Source organism: Pleurodeles waltl, chromosome 7, assembly GCF_031143425.1.
Source record: "Pleurodeles waltl isolate 20211129_DDA chromosome 7, aPleWal1.hap1.20221129, whole genome shotgun sequence".
Lineage (NCBI taxonomy): Eukaryota > Metazoa > Chordata > Amphibia > Caudata > Salamandridae > Pleurodeles > Pleurodeles waltl.
The window spans coordinates 795,950,925-795,974,182 of record NC_090446.1 but is presented as its reverse complement, the minus strand read 5'-3'; the positions used below and the strand labels follow the sequence as shown (position 1 = coordinate 795,974,182).

The window sequence follows — 23,258 nt, the reverse complement described above, 5'->3', positions numbered from 1 at the left end:
TAGGGGCCCTCTTACGGGGGCCCCTGCAATGCCCATGCCAGTGGCATGGGCACTGCAGGGGCCCCCAGGGGCCCCGCGACCCCCCCTACCGCCATCCGGATCCCGGCGGTCGGACCGCCGGGATCTGGATGGCGGTAGGGGGGGTCGGAATCCCCTCGGCGGCGCAGCAAGCTGCGCCGCCGTGGAGGATTCAATGGGGCGGCGGTACACTGGCGGGAGCCCGCCAGTGGTGCCGGTCCGACCGCGGCTTTACCGCCGCGGTCGGAATCCCCATTGGAGCACCGCCGGCCTGTCGGCGGTGCTCCCGCGGTCCTCCGCCCTGGCGGTCTTTGACCGCCAGGGTCAGAATGACCGCCTATGTCTTTAATAATTGTAAACTGGAACTGCTGGATGTAGTTAGATCTGAAAGTCAATGGAAAAAAACCCTGGTGTCTGACCCTAATGCTAGTTGATAGCCCAGTATAGACAGGTCCGGATCATGATCTATTAGCAAATTCCTGATGCGGCCTCCAAAGACTATCCAAAAGTAGAGCTTATAGTCAAGTAGTTGAAAGCCCCCTGGCTGTACGGGAGTTTCATAATGTGAATAGCTTGTCTGGCCCTCTTATAGCCCCACATGAAGATGCCAATAGGACCCTTGAGGCATTTTAAAAATGATTCTGGGACCATAAGCGGTATTGCTCAGACAAGGCATAAAACATTTCATGAAACATTCATTTTTATGATGTTGCAGCAGCCTAGTATACTTATTGAGAGCCAATTCCATGAGCACATCTTAGCTATAAACAATTGCAGAAGAGGTTCATAATTTATTTGAAAAACATGGTCCAGTCAGCTGCCAAGCCTAACTCCTAAATATGTAGCACTTGACACTGTCCCCAAGAAGTGTTCTCTGAATGAAAATTAAGTAAGACATGGGTTATTGTTAAATTTAATTTATACCCGGAGAGAGTTCCAAACCTTTTGACCTCATTGGACACAAGGTTGATGGTACAGAGTGGATTTGAAGTAAAAAATTGCTACATCCTCAGCATAGGCTGTGATTTTAAGCTTTAAATATCACTGACTGAACTCGTTGGTTGAGTATAAGGGAACTTAAGTAGGGCTCAATATTAAGTGCTATTAAAAGTGGAGAAAGCAGACCCCCCCCCCCGGAAGGGTTCCACAAAAAATCCTGAATAGTGGCAAACTATTTACGCCATGGACTAGTTTACCCATAGGATTTCTATAGAGATACTGTACCCATGTAATAATCTTCCACCAATACCCAGAGCACTCATTGTTGCCCACAGGAAATCCCATGGGTCCCAGTCAAAAGCCTTCTCTGTGTCCATCTGGATTATGCTGACCCTTTTACCCAATCATTCCGCAATGTCGAACACGGCAATTGCCCAGTTTATATGACTGGTATTATCCTTTCCCGACACAAAGCTGTGCTGTTGCAGTGAGCCCAAAGTTTGGACCAGAAGAGCCAACAGGGAAGTTAACAATTTTGTAAAGATCTTAACATCACAATTGATCAGAAAGATAGGATATTAAAAGCCTCTGTCCTTCAGTGGCTTATCTTTCTTTAGAAAGACAACACATTTAGGAAGGTTCCATAAGGCAGGAATCTTTCCCCCTCTAGCGATATGGTTCATCAGCTGCATAACTTCTGGGAGAAGAATTTTGCTGAATATCTCATAGAATTCCAGAGGGATGGTATCTTCTCATGTTGCCTTCCTAGACGGCAGAGGTCTGATCCCAGCCTCAACCTCTGACACAGAGATATCTTCCTCCAAACCTGAGGCCTGGTATTCGTCTAGGCGATGTAAACAACCTCCCTGTAGATATTGTGAGAGACCCGTTTGACTAGTTGGTTGAGGCTGGCTGTAGATATCCTTGTTAAAAACAGTAAACTGTTCAGCGATGGCTTGAGACCCAGAGTAAAAAATGCCGTCATTATCTTTAATACTTTATTCTACGTTCCTAGATTTTCTCTCCGAAATCTGGTGGGCTAACATTCAACCAACATTCTCCCCCTGCTCGCATTGGAGCATTTTGTTTTTATGATAGTTAGCAGCAACCCTCTCCCTAAATCTTCAGTCTAATATACAATGACTTTCCACTAACTTAAAACAGATATCTGTCTCCTTCACACTTCTGATTGAAACTGCTTGAGTATGCCTATGCTCTAGCTTTTGTATTTGTTGATGCAGCTTGAGTACTACTGCTTGCTCTGACTTATTATTATCTAGAATGAACTGTAAAGTGCCCCCTCGAATGAATGGGATCGCATAAAATATGCGGAGGAGCTGATCCAGAAACAGAAGTTAAAAACTCCCTGAGTATCCCAGATAGATAGTATCTATAAGCAAGGTTAGAGAGGACATACTGAGGAAATGGGAACAGGCTCCAATCTCTAACATTACTAACTAATGCAAACGTGAGCAGAACCAGGTTGTGATCTGAGATGATCTTAGGGCAAACCTTGTTTTTAGTGGATGGAATTGGTCCTGGCCCAATAAATATCATATTGATTCTGGAATAGTGCTTGTGGGAGGAGGGAAAAAAGTGTACCCTGGCCTAAAAGGATGATAAGCCTTCCATAATCAATTAGACCATGCAGACTGGCAATTTCTAGGATAGATGCCCTTTTTTTAACCATACGAGTGTGAGCAGAACGCTTAGTGGTATCTATCCCATAATTCATTATACAGTTAAAGTCACCCACTACTATTAAGTCACCTACCAAATCTAACAGCTCTAAGGACAACCAGTCAAATATCTCTGGTTCATCAGTGTTTGGGCTGTATACAGTGCAAACAACCTATTTCTTACCAGAGCTGAGGTACTGAGCAATTGACTTCCTCTCCTTGGGATCAGAAGCAGTTTTGAGGACCTTACACTTGAGATGCCTAACATAGAGTATGGCAACTCCTCGAATGGATACAGATTGGCTATGATGATATTTTAACCAAAAGGCTTCAGCAACAATCAGTCCTTATAAACCAGTTGAGTCTCATTTAGACACAGCAACTGTAGCTTTTAAAATGCTATCTCCTCCCTCACTAGTTGTCGCTTGAAATGGTGATTGAGGCCGGCAAAATTCCAACACATTAACTTGAGCTTAGACACTATAAAACCTTTTAATACAGATAGTGACTATCCTGTATTTCCAACACTGCCAATTGCCACGCCTAGACACCCACTCACATAGAGCTTTGTGAACATTCTGACTAATTTTCCCTGCTTTACCCCACAACTCAGCATACCCCATTAAGATGAGGCCTGGACAGACACACATCCCCTGGAGGGCAAGGAGCTCACTCTACAGCTCCAGCTACAGCTCAGCATACTGTGACTGGGTACCATGCCACAACAGACAGGAGTTCTTCCTCCAAAGTCAGTCCACCAATCCTCAAATTGCTTCAGACCGATTCAGCAACCAGTCTACTCTATGGGAATCTGCGGTTGGATCAACTCCTGGTTCAGCTTCCACTATTGCTGATTTATTGATGGATGTGGTCAGAGCAGGAGAACTGGGCTAAACTCCACTGCATGCTTCTTCACTATGCACTATGATACCTGCCAACATTGCTTAGGCCATCCCGTCAGCTGCCTCGCAACAAGGTAATCCTTTAACTCTAACTGACTCTATCTCTATTCTCTCAATTTCCTCCACTGATGATATAACACAGCAGGCTGAGTCTTTGGATATCAAGAGGGCTAAGGAGATACAGGACTCCTCATCAGCAGCAGCTACTCTCCCCCCTCCTGAAAAACTACACCGGCAGTTGACAGCTCCCCGCAATAACTATAAGATAACTACTTCAGACAATAGTGGCCAATCAGCTGCTGCATTAGGTCCAACTGACATTTTTGGATGGGGCACAGGGGAGTTTGACACCGCTTTCCCTCACATTAAGGAGCCCCACAGAAAAAGGTTGGCCCAACTAGGTTGCATTGAAGGCAAAAAGGGGCAGGATATTTAAAGGAGCTCCAGACATAGCAAACAGAATGTTTGACGAGCTAAGAGTAACCCTAAGTGCAGTCCTCTTCAGCAATGGGTTATCTGTAAGGGGGAAAAAAAGGTTACCACATCTCAGCAGATCAACGGGAACCCTATCAGCCACCCCATAGGCCTTCAGGGAGCTTTGCCTAACAACCAAAACATTGAAGCAGCAACTCTTAGTTTTAGCTCATGCTCACCTCACTGTATGCTCAATCAAGATTTCTAAGAAGGGAATGATCTATGGTTTGGGTTAGTCTCTAATGTAACATCTCATACTAACACCCCCCCTGCTTCGATGCCAGTTCTGCCAGGGAGAGAGCAAACAGTGCTGGCAGTGATCTCCTGCTCTTCCAACTACATCCCCATCTCTTGAGCCATTGCTATCTACGATCATCCAACTCATGCAGGTCCAAAGCTCTGAAGCACTGCAACACTATTTTCAATTCAGAGCTGACAATCAGCAGCAGTCTTTGGCCGAGGTGACCAAGAAGATTTCAGCACTCTCCACACAGGTTGTGGAGCTCCAGAAGCGGGCCACACACACAGAAGAGGTTGGAACAGCCTCAGCAAGAGCAATCAGAGAACATGAGAGTCAATCATCTTTGGTCTAATCTAAGACAGACTATTTGGAAAGCCAGCAACACCGCAATAACTTAAGGGTCTTTGGCATCCTGGAAGGCAAAGAAGAGGCTGACCCCCGGCAAAACTTTGTAAAGTATTCACAAGAGCCTTTCCGGATTTAGCAGACTGTCACATGGATTCCCAAATCCAACATACACATCGTCTTCCACTAATCCATGATCTGACCAAAATTAGTCAACTACATCTGCTCCCAATTATATTTGTGGGTAACATTTTGCTCTGGCAAGCAATCTACCTAAAAGCTCAACCGCGACATCAATTGCTATTGACTATCTGTTGCTGTTTGTTCTATTGGATTTCTGTAACTTAACCATGGATTGGCGATGGAAGTTAGGTGAGATGATTGACCCATTGAAAGTTGTCAGTGCACAGATCTTTCTTCAAGAGCCAGCCAGATTTAAGATTATCAAGGATGTTCAGACACAGATATGCTATACTAAGCCACACACGGCTCAGATTCTCAGGCAATAACAGGAGCCAAATCCTTCTTTTTGATTTGGATGTCTAATACTCAATTGTTATGGCTTCTTACTCTTGACCTAAGTTCCTACTTTTCTTATCTACTTTTTTTCGGGTTTGTGTCTTCTTCTCTGTTTTGTGGGTGGAGGAGTCTGTTGGTAGGGCACAGGAGTAGGGATCTCACAAATGCTGTCCTTCCAGGGATTTGTTTTCCCAGATACGGGGGGATGCTTGATGGTGACATTTTCTTTACAATTTTGATTTTTGTCCAGGCAGTTGTTATTGGTTTACGCTGAATAAGTGCAATTGAGTAGTAGCTGGACAGAGATAAGAATCATCAGGAGAAAAGTGCTCATGACCAATGGGGAGACACTGATTGCTAGTGATATGTTTATGGTCTAAACTTTAAAAAAAGGGAATTGGCCTCAGCACACACTGTGCCTTTGGTGCTTTGCCAATCATCAATCATGGCAGGATATAGACAAAAAAATTATTGTGTATTTGTATCTTGTTGGGAATGCCTGTGAGAAGGATTGTACACCAGTACGCTAGCACCTTTCCCTCCAGTCATTATTTTATTCTGGTGGTACCTTGTTAGCGTTCCATCGACTGCCATCAATTTCCATATGACTCAGATCTTGATACTGGTCCTTAGGAATATCCTGTGTTTCGTGTATCTGAGTGGTGCGAACCATGCACCATTTGCTCTGTAAATGTGCACAGTAAATGCAGGTGGTGAATCAAGGAGCACTGCCATCTAAACTTACAAAAAACTTGCACTTTGTAAAATGCTATCATTGGAGGAGTAGGGGTAACCTGCCAGATCCCCACCTCCGAAAAAAACTCAGTCTTGGGTGGCTCAGTTTCCCATTCTTTCCACGCTGATATATCTGACTGGTTTGTGGGTTCTGTGGCGCAGCCTATTCATCCTCTCTGACCTTATGAATTCCTCCAACTTTCAAGTTTTCTCTGCTGAACATTTGTATACTGCAGAAGAGTGTCTAAATCTAGAGGTAAAACGTACCTGCTAGCGGGTCAGGCACATTTTTTGCATTTGTCACGTGATTAAATTAAACAGTCGGGTGTGGTTTCATTATAATGCTTTCTTACTACTAGATCTATTTTGTGACTTTCTTAACACATAGTACGTGCACATTCTCTTTCAATGACCTTTTGATCCATGCTAACAAGGGAAAGCCATGGGTGTCTCGGAGAATACGATTACCTTTGAAGGTTCGGTTGTTTAGGTCTTTTGTGACCTCAGGCACGGCTCTCAGCAAAACAATTTCATTTTTCCTCATAGTGCACTACTCTAATCCTCTATTTCTGCCTTTTTCTGAAAATACAATACACTGTTTATCGCGTTACTCTGTTGCTTCCTTCTGATATGTGTTCCAGGACCCAATTTATTGCATAGTTAATCTATGAATCCAATTTAAGACAGTTAGCATAATCCATACATTTTCATATTTTAATGGAATGGCCTAACTATTTTGTATGTGTTGTTTAATTCAAATGAACAGCAGGAATGTGAAAAATACTGCAACATTGGTGGTTATGTAACTACTAGCCCTAGTGCTCAAAACTTTAAAATATTTGATTGTCATCCTTTTGAAAATGTCTAAATGTTTGTTAAGTCAGCTTTCTTTTTTTCTGTAAACAGAATTTTGTCGCCGCTCTTTCGATTTTGCTGAGAGGAACAGTTAATGAGAAACTGAGGTGGACATTTAATCTCTATGATATAAACAAAGATGGATATATAAATAAGGAGGTAAGAATGTCTGATTTGTGATCGTGCCATCTAAGGTAACACTACAAATGTGGGGCGCATTTTTGTTAGAAGAGTGTGAGTGGGCATGTTTAACCCCCGCTGTGCATGCGTGCTGAGCAGGTGTTTATAGGTGGCTGGTGCATTCCTCCTAGACCTCCAGGAAGGGCATATTCCCAGACTCTTTCCGTAAGAAACAAGTGACTAGTCATCTTTCTAACAACAGATATGCACACACGTTTTCTATCCTTTATGAGATGTCAACTAAACATTTCTTTGATTATAATGGCGCTGTTAGTTCAGTGCCATGTGCTATGATAACCCTTCCACTAATCTCCTTTCTTCATTGCAAAAATGAAAGCAATGCCTCCTGGACTTCTCGCTGTCTGGATTCTGAGCAGCCCACAGCATGGACACTGCTCTCCTGGCCGCTACAGGTGATATGGGCTCCCTTGTGTGCAGGGGAGCGTCTGCTGCCCTAATCTTTCTTGACCTGTTAACCCTCAATACTGTCTCTCACATTATCCATTTGAATTGCCTTCATGACAGAGCTATCTGCCTTCTTACATTTACTAAATAGCTTCAGTCCTATCCAAATGATCATAATCAGTGTGCCTCAACTGTTTACCTCCAATTCCTCATGGGTGGACTGTGGGGTTCCCAAGGATCTTCTCTCAGCCCCAGCCTGCTCGGTGTTTACATGGCATCCCTTGCAGATATTGTTAGGAGCTATGGCTGTGAGACCATCTATTATGCTCACAATACGCAGCTCATCATCTTCATCTCTGAAAATATGACTGCCACTTGTATCAACATCTTCTTCTCCATGGCACATTTAGGAGAGTGGATGAGCCACCACTGCTCAAATCTCAACAGAGATCAAACCAGACACGTTATTCCAACTAGTCATCTGGATTACCACAAAATATCAATGTCTACATTCCTGCTTATCTTATTAGGAGACTGCCACTTATTCAGAACACTGCTGCCAAACTTGAGTGCACCTCTTCTCAGATCTCTACACTGGCTTTCTATCACCAAAGATCTCTTGTCAAATAACTTTTTCATATTCATCAAGGACTTTATGGCTCTGGATGCTATTACTTAGCCTCTAGGGTCACTTTACATCACTCTTCTCATCTCTCTGTCCTCTTTGATGTTGGCCTCCGTTTCCCCATATATCTGAATGTCCACGGTGGTAACCTGCTCTTTTTCCTTCTAAGCCACATTCAACTGAACAAACGCCCTCTTTCCCTTTGTATGATCAGTTCTGTGTCGATACTCTGAAAAACTCTGTAAACCCACTGATTTTGATTCGCTTTCTTCTGGATTTGAGACAAAAATTGCTTCTTTTCCTTGCACTAGGATACGTTCTTGGGTGGGTTTGTGTGCAACAAATCTCATTAACTTAATATACCATAGCATGAACATCTTCCCTCTTTTGAGTTAGCTTAGGATGAAAACTTCAACAATATTAATTCATTTCCAAATAGGCTTCTTTGATCACAAACAATTTCGAAGTTTTAGAGCTTTGAAAGTATTCTTCCAAAGCTGGAAATATTGTAAGATTTATTGCAGAAACTTAAAATATGTCAACACACAATTATGAGTGCCTTGTTAATTAATTACCCTGGCATCAAATATATTTTATCCAGGGATTTTAAATACATTGCACTCTCTCTTTGCTTGTTTCCCTCTCCCAAATCTCTCTCTCTCTCTCTCTGTCTCATTATCCCAAACCATCCAGTCTTCCCCACAAATCATCTTCAGTTCCTCATAATCCTTACTGATTTATTATGGTTCTACCCCTTCTCATCACTGAACGCTTGAGCGGCTTCATGCCACTTTATCTCCCCTCCGCCACCTTTCTCTCCTTGCCCTACAACTGACGCCCACTGCTTCCTCACTATTGGCTTTGCCAATAGTGGTAAGATTTTGCTGACTTCGCTTTTATTTCATATATAAGCACAACATGGAGGCCAACTTTGAAATATAGAAAATAAAATTCAAAGATAGCCTGCCACAGCTATTGGCTTTGCTAATGCCTGCAATGCAACTTTGCATGCCAATATCTGTGGTTGGGCATTTTAAAAATTTATTTTCTACATGGAAAAGAACAATCCAAGGTGATTGAACATTATTTTCAATGGTTCCCATACGATGCCACGTACACACAACATGAGGACCCCCTCTGAAGTTGTAAATAAATAACATTCCCAGAAGGCCAGTATTGGCTTTGCCAGTGTTTGCTTTACAATTGGCAAACCCATTACAGGCAGAACCAGCATTGGCAATGAGAGACCTTTTGGACATGTTTTTTCATTTTTGAAATACATAGGCTTGACCCTACTTATGGTATAGAACATGTCGCACCCACCTAGAGGTAAATGTTGTCCAATTCATAACGAGCTACATAAAAACTACCAATTTAGTGGTAAGCCTTAATTTTGGTGAAAGTATGTAATTCTAGTAAAGAGTTTTCCTTCTTCTTCTTTAGTTAATCACACCTTAATGAAAATCAACAGACAGTAATTATCCATCCTCTCATGTCCTAAAATGGCATTTTCAATGTTATCAAATCATCAGGCTTTTGGGTTTAAGATTTTGCTACATGTAGAACCCTGTGTAGGGGTGGGATTAGGCCATGGCAGATCGCGCCACTGGTCATATGGCCATTTAGATATCAGTTGAATGTGTATTCAAGGAACTAATATCAGTATAACAAGTGAAATTACAGTGAAACTCATTTGGATCCACACCAACAACAGAGAGGATGGTTTCCAAGGCATGAATGTTTATTTTTGTAACTTGGTCAAAGTTACAGACATTATTCATTTAATAAATTATTTGTCAATTAAGCATCACAATTCAATATAGTTCATCAATCCAACAGAATACAACAGATAGATGGCAGTGTAAATCAATATAAGGAACATGATGCAGTGCAGGGGAAGTAGCAGTTTCATAAAGAAACTTCCCAAAACTAATTAAGGCACCTAATGATGGCAAGGGGAAATCCTAAGCAGAAGATGTCAGTCTGAAGTGACCCAAATAAAGATTTTTGCAAAGGAAGGCATATGCATTCAAGAGTCTAATTAAAGAACTAAGAATATGAGTCTAAGACGGCAGAGTGGGGTAAAGGTCTTACCTCAGCAAAGTCAGGACAGAATATCCTAGCAACTATTCCAAGACACACAGTTAAATACATTTGAATTCATTCAATTCTTCTTCCTACCAACCCCTCCGAACCTGGACCCATCAGGTTGAACTATCCTCTTGGAACAGGTCAACTCCCATCGTTCTCATCATCGAACAAAGGCGCACACAGCTGCACGACCTTTGATGTATCATCAGTTCAGACTACATGGTACAGAAGGTACTTTCTCAACGCCATGCAGGGTGTAAATTACAACTAAGTGTTAATTAAAATGATCCACTCTTACTTTCCCTAAAGAAAGCAATAAGCTCTCCTTCTAATTAAACTTGTCATCTTGCTTCTGCACCCAGAAGGAAACGTGAAATCACATGTCAAATTTAACATTGTGTTTAACAGTGAACGATTTTGAGCAGCTGAAGCCTGCATGCAGCTAGGCCAGTGTTAAGAATGCACACTTGGTTAAACATGAATATACTGAAATACTTGGAAATGTTTCAATTACACAAAGTGTAACTACTTTGTAGGTATATAGCCACACAATAACACACAGGTTAATATATGATTAGGCGAGATTACAAAGCATTAAAACTATGCTGTTCCATGGATGAGGAGAACTAGAGAAATACAGGGTGACAGCGCATTTAGCAGGGTTCATTTGGAGCCCAGGCAGCTGTCTAATGAGGACGTGGTGATGACACGGAGCAGACAGAGAGAATGGGTTGTATTTAATTTAGAATGGCAATACAGTCCAGGACTCTAAGCTTAATGATTGCCACAGCAATCACATTGAATTATTGTTTCTACAACATTAGGGGAGGAAAGCATGGGCTTGCTGTGTCAAGAAACAAATCAATTCACACCCTTGCTATGATGTTCGACCCAGCGTGGCCCTCACAAAGAAGGCCATCAGATGAGGCAGAATCAATTGTTACTCCTGTCAAAGTGGGCAACACTCCGGTGGAGAGGGAGAGTCAAGTACTCTCACCAGCTGTGGAGAGCAGCTGAAATCTCTCAGGCGGATTCCTTTGTGAAGTCACTAGTGCAACAAAACATAAACTTGCGCAATACTCCTGTGGGCTGATAGAAAATGTAAATGTGAAAGACACTGCTACACTTAAGCTGAAGGTTCTGAACCAAAGCCCTTTTTTGTTTTCCTTCAGTTCGTGAAATGTTTCTGGCTATCAGCAGACCTAACGATTATTGGCGAAACCAGTGAACTCACAATGTTAATGCTTGTTGTTTGTCACTATTGGTTGTGCCTTGTGCTGGTGCGCTCGCTGAGGTCTTTTTCCCACCTCTGGTTCAGAAACCACGAGCGCTCTGGCGACTATACCTTATCAGAAGTCGACTGGATTTTTTGACTCAGTAAGGAGTGTAGTAGTCAGATTCATTCAACACTGATCAATAACATAAGAACCATAAACAAATCTAGACACCATGAACAATTTTAACACTAAATCAAACTTCAAACCGAATAAGGTTTCAAAGCTTTATTACAGTCCCAAAATAAATGTAACATATATGTTGCGCTAAAATAAGTTATAAACATGCATGGAAATCATAGGTTGACCAAAACGTCTAAAAAGATTTAGCCTACCAAACATCGATACTGTTAGACACTCCAAAAGATTGACATAAATCAGAAGAACTACAATATGCACAGCACATTAATTTCAGATTTCACAGCAGATGAGGGTGACTTCAGTAAATCATCAAAATACAGTTTTATCAATCAATGTCAGAGCTGGGCCATCCTTACTGTAACACGAATTTGGACTTGCATGTGTGGGAACAGGCTAACACATGCGGGCAAAACCAAAAAAGGAAAAGACAAAAGTAATTTGGTAACATCATCTAATTATGGCAACTCACTATAAAAATATTCTGGTGTAAATACCTAAGCTGAAAAGGAAACAAGAACCCACATTTAGTTATACCTTTCCTCATGTTACAGCAGACAGGAAGTTTCAAAGAGTAGAATGATCATCTTCCCACGACATCAGGGCAGTGCAGAACATGCGCTGCACATAGGACAGGTCAGCAGTTTAGAATTAATTGGGCATATTAGTACTGCACAGCATAAGCAAGTGGGGCAATTAAGAATATGAGGAAACTCATTAGAAGACTTGAAGAGGGACAAAAGGTGACAGGAGCAGATTCAAGGCAGGAGTAGCCTAGACTGACTCTGGCAGACTACTGGACAGACTAACTCAAAGAAATGTCAAAGTCTCTCACTAAGTAGAACTATCCATGGGCCCTTCAACTAGTCGTCCAGGTGGACTCATCTTACGCACAACATTCAGCATCTAATGGTAGCTGCTGACACCATCAAGTTTTCAACTTTTCCGAATTCTCTCAGTGAAAGCATTCAGTCATTTCAATGATTTTACACAGTTCTGCTAAAATATTACATTTTCTAGTTGTTTGTTACTTCAGAATTCTTTCTTACCATACACAAGATGAGCTAAACAATTCTCACATGAAGCTAATAAAATGCTCCTGTCTTGTCTTGAGGTGGACATGAACGCGTCTCTTTGGGTACATGGAGCTACATCATGATGTCTCTCTCAGAAGCATGTTTTAAAATAAAAATAATTTCAGTGTCTGCCCGAACCAAGGAGAAGCAATAAAAAGTACCTGTGGGCAGAATTAGGTGCTGACAGTGCCCGGCACTCAACTGAGGCCCTGACTCTTAATCAGGATTTGGAAATGTAAAGGATTAAATGTGCATAATTGTGCCAACAATAGGTAAAGAGAGATATGCTGTACAAGGCAAGCACACAAACGTTAAATAAACCCATATCAGTGACTCTTAAGTTGAAATGCTATAATAGAATCTGCAAATAAAAAGAAGGTAAGGAATTAGCTTAGAGTTCCATGAAAACTAAGATATGGTGTTGGCAAATTGATTGTGGTCTAAATATCTTAGAGCATTTAAATTGCAACATAGGGTTTGCAAGCTTTCTATTTTACTCCTCCCCTGTAAAACATCCAGGGTTTACCATGAAAAAAATGTAAATGCAAATGACCAATGTTTTTCTCAGGAGCCCACTGCCAAGACTACTTCATTTTGATTTCACTGCATGCCTTTCTCCAACATCCTTGTAGTTCCTGTCTTTTTATCCTACTTTCTCTTGTTCTTTTTCATCCCTGCTTTCTCCCTCTGTTACGGTTTTCCAATATCTCTCTTATTTCTCCTTTTTATACCTTTCTATCTCTTGCTCTTTGACAAAGCCTAGTAATGAAAATCCACTGTGTTACCCAAATAATGGATCCTGGTGCCCACCGCTTGCAACACACTTCACGAGAGGAACCACCAATTAACTCTTTGGTTTCTTCCTTTGTGGATGTTGACAGCGGACACTATTAATGAGGGCAAAAGGGAGAGAAGTGAAAGACATAAACATTGATATGTATGTCCCTGGCAGAGAGCCACTCGTGTGAATAAACTGGATTCAAATCCAAAACTCATTGCAACAGGTGTTAACAAAAACCCCTACGCCTTAAGAATTTCCAAGCTGCTCTGGTCGGGCTGTCTGAGCGCCTGTCAGAGCATTGCTGGAAAGCAGGAAGCACATCTTCTCCTGCAGAGGAATGGAAGGCCCACAGTGTGGTTGTGGTTGGTGGCAGAAGGCATTTGCTCATTGTTTTCAATTTGCAACTGGGAGATGAGGCGACATTATGTATTGTTCCCCCATTACTTCTCTGTCTCTGCATACCAGTTGAAAGCAGGAGTAGTTTTCGGGACCATATAGTTACAAAGGTTTAGATGAGTAAAAAGTGAATCGCAGGATGCCTTCCACCTATTGATTCTGAGTGACATCATTGGGAAGTCAAGCTTTGCACTCATTGTCCATCTAATGGTACTCAGAACCCCTCAGTGAAAAACGTCACTGTAATTCATTGTTACCCATCTATAAATCCATATACAAGCATGCAGCTTGTACACATGAAATACTAATGCAACTATTTAATTTTTAATTTCCATTTCTTTGATTGAAATGTTTACATGTGTTCCACCATCTAAATAAAGTAAGTCATATCTCTCAGCCTGTTTCTAATCTTCTAACAAAAAGCTAACTTTAGTCCTGCTGTAGGTGATGTTGTAAGTTGTGATAACCTGCACTGTCTAAGCAATGAATCACCTAAACTGTATTGTGAAAAATACGTAGCCGCTGACAGACCTGCCTTTGATGGTTGCCTTAAATATGAAACTGTTTCATAACAAATGATGCTTTCCATGCCAGTCTAAGGGGGCATATACTACAGAATGATTTCCAAAGCACGCTGCGAGAACAAGTCCTAGTATAGTCGTTGACAAGGGGGTTATGTTGTTCTCAGTAAAGACAGTTTGCTGCCGTGTTAAACAAAAGGAGCAGCTGTACCTGTGCGAACACTGATTCACTGAACATAACTCAAATGGCAAAGTGTATTTGTCAAACACTTTTCCTCAAATCTCTGCTAAAAGCTATTATTGTTGAGTCAAAAATGTAACATAGTAAGCCCAATGGTCCCTGGAAGGAAGAGAAAATAAGGCTCATCAGTATCGACTGGTGTTCAGCTATGATCTTTCATATTGTCACTGTGAATATTTCTAATCTAGTATGGTTTCTGTTGAAGGTACGACTGTTAATAGTACCGCCCACAAGGCCAACGTATGTGCGCTTTAAGTAATGCAATGCCTCTGTTTCTCTCTCCCCATTAGGAAATGATGGATATTGTAAAAGCGATTTATGACATGATGGGAAAATACACTTACCCTGTTCTCAAGGAGGACGCCCCTAAACAACATGTGGATGTATTCTTCCAGGTAACTTACAAAATATGTATGTTCATTTGTTCTGATTCAGCGTTAACCCATGTTTCTGGGTGGACGTCAAACCATTTTTAAAAAAAAATCTTACATTTAGCAGATTTTTCAGATTTGAAAATGTAATACTATATTAGTAAACACACGTGTGGTTTCCTATTTACTTATTGAACGCCATCACCAAGGAATTCAAAAGGATGTATTTGAGGGAGTCTCATTCATTCAAAACAGATGCACTGCCAATAGGTTCTGGGCAATAGCTGTTTACTCTTTTATATGCGGACTTCTTTGTGGGTACTTTTAATTCGAAATCTGCCTTTGGGGTATATTTGCAGTTTCACAGTGGAGAACACTGTGATGACTGTATACCACCCAGACTTCAACACTTCTCCCGAAGTGCTTCCAATCCTGGATCTCCAAAGTTCCAAACTCCCTCAAACCACACCTTGAGGACTTTGCAAATCACCTTTGCAGTATATCATCCCATCATCCACCCAGGCATTTTCCATATAAGTTGTTTCCCCAAAAACTGGGAACGTTATATAAAATGATAGACCTGGTTTAACCTCAGACTCCTACATCCAAGAGGGGAAAAGATGCTGATAAATGCACACAGGGAATTGGTTGTTCACCTTGTGAACTGCACATTTGGCCTGTCTTTTGGAAATGGCCCTTTCTGCAGGGTCATATCCCAAATTTTTGCCTTCCTTCTCTTTTTCTGACTTCGTTTTGGCTGGATTTAGGACTCGTACACTTCACCACTGCTAACCAGTGCTAAAGTGCTAGTGCTCTCTCCTTAGAACATGGTAATATTGGCTTGTAATCAGTTGGTATATTTGATTTACGTATATGTCCCTAGTAAAGTGTACTTCATGTGCCCAAAGCCTGTAAATTAAATGGTACTAATGGGCCTGCAGCACTGCTTGTGACACCCACATGAGTAACCCCTTAACCATGTCTCAGGCCTGCCATTGCAAGGCCTGTGTGTGCAGTTTTACTGCCACTTCAACTTGGCATTTAAAGCTACTTGCCAAACCTTAAACTCCCCTTTTATTACATATAAGTCACCTCTAAGGTATGCCCTAGGTAGCCGATATGGCAGGGTGCTATGTAAATAAAAGGCAGGACATGTTCCTTTATGCTTTACATGTCCTGGCAGTGACAAACAGACTATTTCACTTTTCCCTACTGTGAGGACTGCTCCTCTCATAGGTTTGCATTGGAAATTCCCTTTTATACTTTTAACTAGTAATTTCGGATCCGGAAGAGTGGCCTTGGCATGTTTGGAATGGTAGTGAGAAATTCTGCTTACTGTTAAAAGTTGCTTTTAACATTTCTATTTTAGAAATGCCATTTTACTTTTAGGAAGTATGCATTTCTCTGCTCTTACTGCTGTCTGTGTCTCACATCCTGTCTCCAGTCAATATCTGCTCTGTACTGGGTAACAGCTCGCCCTGTGCATTCCATCCAGACAGCCATAAACACAGGGCACTCAGCTGCATCTCCATTCATCTGCATACTGATGGGTCTTCCTGGGCAGGAAGGGTGGAGGGGCTGTCTTACACTTCAAAGGCTAGTGGCCTGACCCCACACAAAGGACTGATAACCCCTCTCCCATAGATCTCCTGGCAGACAGGCCTGGGCTGAAAAGGAAATGGTGCACTTCAAAACCAGTATTTGAAGTCTCCCCCACTTCAAAGGCACATTTGGGTATAAGTGCTGGGTCTGTGATCCCCTAAAATTAGACACTTCTGAACCTGCAACTGGACTCTGTCAGAAGGACTGTGCTGTTGCCCAAAGGACTTAACTGTACTGCTTTTATGGAAGACTGCTTTACTGCTTGTTGCCCTGCTGCTCCCTGACTCTGCTGGAAGGACTCTGCCTTCCCATCACAAGTGATCTCTAAGGGCTTCTTAGCTTGCCTCCTGTTCCCAGGTCTCAGGGTCTCAGGGACAAGAAAGCCTTGAACTATCTGCTCCTGGACAAGCTGTGAGTCTGCCCTGCCTTGGAAGTGGGCCAAAGGCGCTCTGCCTTTTGTGGTGTTCATTAGAACTGCTGCTAAGCAACACAAAGACTCACAAAGCCTTGCCATGCAGCTGGCAGCCTCACCAGACTCAATGTCAGGTGGCACCGAGCCCCACAAAGCCACGCCGCACAGCTGCCATCCCAACAGAACCGACGCACAGTGACATCATGCCCTGCTGAGCCTCACCACACAGCTCTGCAGGATCGGCGTGAAGCAAATCTAAGACCCATAAAGCCTTGCTGCATAGCTCCCCAGGTTCACTACAAAGCGACAAAAAGCCCAGCAAAGCCTTGCTGCACAGCTTCTCGGAACTGACATCAGATGACTCAAAGCCTTGCAAAGCAATGTGGAGCAGACCGCGCATCAGGGTACTGTGTTCAGCGGGCCCAAGTAGGTCCTTATAGCCAGCCCGTGCTCCATCAGGTCGGCCTGAACTTGCAACTTTGTCTTAGTCCAGCGTGACCAGATGACCACAGTTGGCGCTTTGCACTTCAATGCGCTATTTTCACCTAAATCTTTAAAATTGTATTTGTCAAGATGTACGCATTGTATTTTTGTCAACTTGCTCTTATTTTATTAATAAAATCATAGTCTATTTTTCTAACCTGGTGTGGAGTCTTCAGTTTTTTTCTCTGTGTTCATTTATGAGTTATTGCACAAGTACTTTACATATTGCCTTTTAAGTTAAGCCTGCCTGCTCTGTGCCAAGCTACCCGCGGGTGAGCACAGGATAATTTAGATTGTGTTGTGACTTATCCTGACTAGGATTGTGGTCCCTGTTTGGACAGGGTGCATACCTCTGCCAACTAGAGACCCAATTTTTAACTCTCCCCTATTACTGTTTCATTAAATTGTATAGCCCCTATAATAAGGCGGACAGGATGTCCATCATGTTTGTGACGGAGCAACCCACCCACCAAACTCTAACCCAATCCCTATGGAACTTCAATACTGGAACACGTGAGATGCTCCAAAACCATGCCTAATTTAGAGTACTGCCAAAGATGAAAAGAGGTATAATTGAAATGCTGTTAGTTATGTCCATATATATGACCCACAAGTTTTATGCCTTTGCTAGGGAGAAGGGAACAAAATAGGTTGGATAAAGGACTTGGGTCAGATTTAGACTTTGGTGGTCAGAGTAACCATTTGCAATGGTGACACATTACAGTGTCAGTCAAACTCTTGGCTAGCATGCCTCATTTAGAGATTAGCGGATTGTCAGCTTTCTTTGCCAGAACCTTTGTTGGCTTAGTCAACAGAAGGACATTATACCACCCAACCTATTTAGGGTAGGTAGTCTGATGTCCTTCTTTCTGTCCCTCATCCTTAGGTAAAACTTGAAGTGAGCAACAGAAAAATCAAATAATGATGCCTTACCTTGGTGGCAGCCACTAGTTATTTATTTTTCAATAATGTATTCCCACTTAGGAAGTTTGTTTTTGAAACACAAAAACTTTGTTAAATTTGGTCAATGGCCGTGAAAATTGACAGTAGCGTCCACCATATTTTTTGCACCTTGACAGGACCCCCCATGATGGAGGTTCTTATCAATGTACAAAGATCACTACTGGGCCACCTGTGATCTAAAAATTTTGCAAATTGTGGTCCATCAGTGTCACAGGTGTAACTCTCTGCCACCCTGATGAACTATACTTGTGGCCTTTGGTCGCACTTATTTTAAAATTTCAAGATGGAGTGCTTTTGAACTGAGGCCTAAAGCTGACAAGGTCTTATTGCACCAATAGAAGAATGTATGTACAAGCCTTAGCATTGACAGCTCAGAGTCCAGTATTGGAAGTCAAATGATATCAACAAAGAGCTCTCAGCTGAGCTGACTTTAGATCCTAGGCTGATCATCTCCCCATTGCCAAACCAAGTGCATTGGCATATTGGACAGGACATGTAGCACCATCTGAACAACCACCCCTTGGTCACAGCTTGGGGAAATGTAGTGCACTATAGCAATGCTCCTGGTGTCCAGAGTTCAGAAATTATCTGCAATAATTTATCCCTCATAGCCCACTAATAAAGTAGTTATTCAGAGCACATATAGCTTCATACTATAACAAAGAACACGCAAAGAGTACGTTAGGAAGGTTCCTCAAGCAATAATACCATAAATTATAGAAAAATGTACCATAGATTTTTATATCTTCACAACCCTTAAAAGGGAGTTTGGAAGGAGACTGGTGAAAGAAGGGCAAGGAGTAGATGCACTGTTTTTATGAAGCACTAAGAACTCCACAAAATTCCAAGCTGTTATGCCCTCTTCCTCTGACATGTTCTCCTCCTTCTTTTCAAGCCCTAGAAAGGAATGCTCGTGTTCCACATGATGCAAGAGTATAGGAGCTTGGGATGAAAATGTACAGATGTACCTAAAAAGAACCCTTCTCTGCCAAGAGCCCTACTCTTACCACTGTGTATCCATAAACATGACTTAAGAACTTTCCCTTGTTGCTAAAGGGTAGTTTTCACCTCCACAAATACAATTTTGAATCAACGCGTGCTTTACCTCTGCGCAACCGCACAACTGATAAAGGATTTGAAGGAAGAAGGTTCTTCACATTGGCTCTATTTATCCAGTAAATTCTTTAAGCTTAAGTATAACACAACCAGCAGGGTGGACACGGAGCAGCAACTGTCCCCTTTCAAAGATCAGCATTCCATCCTCAACCCTCTACATTCTAACCCCACATTTCATTCTAAACCTGAGCCTAATACAACACATCTTCCCCTTTTTCAATAATAAAAGAAAACAAATATACAAAATAAACCACTACATTGTACTATAATCAGTTTTAACTTTATACAATGTTTTCTTTCAACCTTATATTGTGTATTCTTGTAACCATAAAAATAAAACTTTATACAATGTTTTCTTTCAATCTTATACCACGTATTGTTGTAACCATTCCGGTCTCTTCCTTTCCCTTGAAGATCTCCTACAGCATGAGTCTTTACTACTCCATCCACTAGGTTCCCATTTATGTGCCTTGGCCATACCTGGGGTTGCCCCCACTTTTTTTTGCATAGCCAATTTTTTTTATTCCACCGTTTTCCATCATCCCGTTTAACAACACACCTCTTTACAAATACCACTTTCTTGGGATCAGAAAATTTAGAATTTCCTTTAGCAATTATACCTGGTAAATTGACACAAACCCAATCTTTTTCCATTACTTTCATACATCTTCCTTTCTTTGCTGCCACATGTTTATTTTGTGCACTCTCTCAACTTTTTACCATACTCATTTTTTTTCCTTTGATACCTCTAAGTCATTTATCCAAGAACGAACAAATTTGTTTGACGCCGCCCTTCCCTTGAGTAAAGCAAAGGGTGACATTCCTGTAATAGCATTAGGAGTAGTGCGTAATGCCCAAATCAACTCTTCCAATTCTGTTTTCCATTCTAAGCCATTCACTAATGACAGTTGTACGTTTTCTTTAATCACTCTGTTGCACCTCTCCACCAATCCATTACTCCTTTAGTGATATTGAGAAGTTGGTACATGCTTCACACCCCAACTACCCATAAACTCTTTAAACTCTTTAGACATGAATTGCACTCCATTATCCATGACCATCTCGGACGGAACACGTTCCCTCATGAATAAATCATGCAAAAATTTAATTACTTCCTTAGGGTTTCCAGTCCTAACTACCTTTAATTCTGGCAAACAAGAATAATAATCCATTAGTACAAACCCAAATCTATGACAATCATTCAGCATATTCATGGGACCAATAATGTCCATCCCTAATTTATACCAAGGTTTGACCGGCACTGGTACTACTTCTAACGGACTAGGCACCGTTACTTGGGACTTGTCACTCAAAGCACAAGATACACACTCTCTGACCCAATTTTATGTGTCTCTGCTTATGCCAGGGCACCAAAATGTCTCCCTAATCCTTCTTTTCATTGCTCTCATTCCTATAAGGCCCTCATGAGCTAAATTCACCACTTTACTACGTATCGCTTGTGGCACTACTAGCAAATTTGCTTGTCTCAAAAAATCTTCAGCCCAACTTAATTCCTCAAAGATTTCCTTATACACTTTCATCTCATCATCATCTTACCCTTAGGCCATCCACTACCTAACCACCCAATCAATTCTTGCAACATTCTATCCTGCTTCACAGCCTCTTTACATTCTTCTTCCTTCACACACTCCTTTTCATCTATCATAGTACAAGCTACAACAGAGAAATCATCACAAGACATGACAAACACTCTGCGAAAATATTTCAGGTGCCCGGAATGTATTCTAACCTGAATTGAAACTCTTGCAACCTATAATGCCATTTGGCAATTCTAGGAGTCAGTTTAGAAGCCCCCTTTGTTGGCAATAATTTAATCAACGGCTTGTTCTCCATTCGTAAAATAAACTCTGTGCCCCACACATATTTCAACATCCATGAAGCAAAGTCCACCACCTCATCCTTGCCACTCCTGGATTGCATCAATACAGCTCCTAATCCAAACTGACTTGCATCTGTCACTACAATGCTTTGATCCAGCGTGTCATATGCTTTCAAGGGAATAGCCTCCGCAACTTCATGTCTTATCATATTGAATTTGTTATCTTTCTGCTTTGTTCACTCAACTTGACATCATTCTTTAACAAAGTTCGCATCTCTTTCGTTCGTTCAGCACACCTTGGAATAAAATGTGCATAAATTTCTAACATCCCAAAAATGATCTCAATTGATTATAATTTTGTGGTGCAGGAAATTATTTTATGGCCTTCACTAGACTCTCTTTTGGTTCCATACCCTTGTCAGACAACTTGTGTCCTAAGTATTCCACACTTTTCACTCCAAAATGACCTTTGCTTGATTCCAATGTGACTCCCCTTTCCTTCAAAATCGTCAAAACCACTGCTAAATTTTCATCATGATATTTTTAATTTATTCCCCAAACCAGTATATCATCTTGGAAGCATCTCACTCTTTCAACACCTTTAAACATAGCTTCCATCACCCTTTGGAACACAGACTAAGCCAAAGCCAAACCAAAAGTCATACACTTAAATCTGTATGCTCCATTTGGTGTGACAAAGGACGTTAAGTGGTGTGATTTTTTATGTAACACTATTTGGTGGTAAACTGTTGACAAATCAAGCATTGTAAACACCTTAGCTCCCTTTAAAGTGGACAACATTTCTGTAATGGTGGGTAATGGAAGCCTATCAACCGATATTCTTTCATTCAGGTCTCTCAAGTCAAAAAACATCCTTAACATTCCGTTGGACTTCCTTGCCAAAACCACAGGAGATAACCATTCAGAACCTTCTATTGGTTCTATTATGTTTTGATCACACACCTTTTACAATTCCTTAGTTAATTCTCCTCTCATAGCAATAGGGACATGGCTGGGTTTATGAACTACAGGTTCTACTCCTGATTTCAATTGTATGCTATGGCTGAATCCTTTTACTTTACCCCCGGTACATTCCCTGTCCAAACACAATTCTTTGTTGACACTGAGCTCGTTATATCTTTACGTAGCATCACTTGTTCAGGACTGTTCGGATCTAGAATAATGTCAAATTTCTTTTGATCCAACCATCCTAATACATTTCCTCCAGTGCATGCCACATACACTGTCATTGTAGTTTGGTTGCCTTTGAAATTCAATATTGCATCAAATTCACTTGCTACTTCAAAGGACTTGCCACCATATGCTATTGGCTTCACATTAGACTTCGTTAGTTGAACATTCTGTATTTTGCTCCATTCATCCATATTAATGAATGTAAACAGAGAGCCACAGTCTGCCATCATATCGTATTTGATCCCATTGATCTCTGTAGAACAGAAGGGTTTCTTGAAAGGAATTTCCATCACAATTGCAACATCTTCTTTTCTTAATGTAGATACAACCTTCTCATTTGCCTCTACTACAGATACAGCACTGTCTTCATCTGAATCACTTAGATGCTTGCCTGTGTCACCTTCTACTACGTTAACCGATTCAACATTTTTTTATGTCTTTTACCCAATTTCCATTACACACTTTTATGAAATTACCTTTTTTTTGCATTTATTACACCATTTTTCCATCGCGGGACACCATTGAGAGTTTCCTAAATGTCTTTTACAACCACAACCATAGCATTCACTTGGTTCCCTTCTATTTTCACTGGATGTTATTTTCCTTTCTTTTTGCTTGGTATTATATTGCGATTACAAACTCTGTACTCCAACTTTCATATTCATTTGCTCCATAAACTTTGTCGTTGATTCAATATCACTGGCAATTTCTATAGCCTTTTCTAATGTGAGATTCTCTATTGTCAATACTTTTTCCTGAATTTTATTATTATTGGATTTTTCTACCTCTTGGTCACAAATTACTTCATCTTCAATTGTTTTAAAATCACACGTTGAAGCCAC

The 23,258-nt window shown here is 41.3% G+C and overlaps 1 protein-coding gene across 2 annotated transcripts in view; it reads left to right on the top strand.

Annotated features, from left to right (window-relative positions):
* KCNIP1 (potassium voltage-gated channel interacting protein 1) overlaps nucleotides 1-23,258 on the top strand; it is a 1,382,576-nt gene that overhangs the window by 1,337,920 nt on the left and 21,398 nt on the right. For both annotated transcript variants that reach the window (XM_069199338.1, XM_069199337.1), the window contains 2 exons: nucleotides 6,759-6,866; nucleotides 14,726-14,830. In XM_069199338.1, the coding sequence (XP_069055439.1) occupies nucleotides 6,759-6,866; nucleotides 14,726-14,830 (213 nt within the window). The remainder of the gene's footprint in view (nucleotides 1-6,758; nucleotides 6,867-14,725; nucleotides 14,831-23,258) is intronic.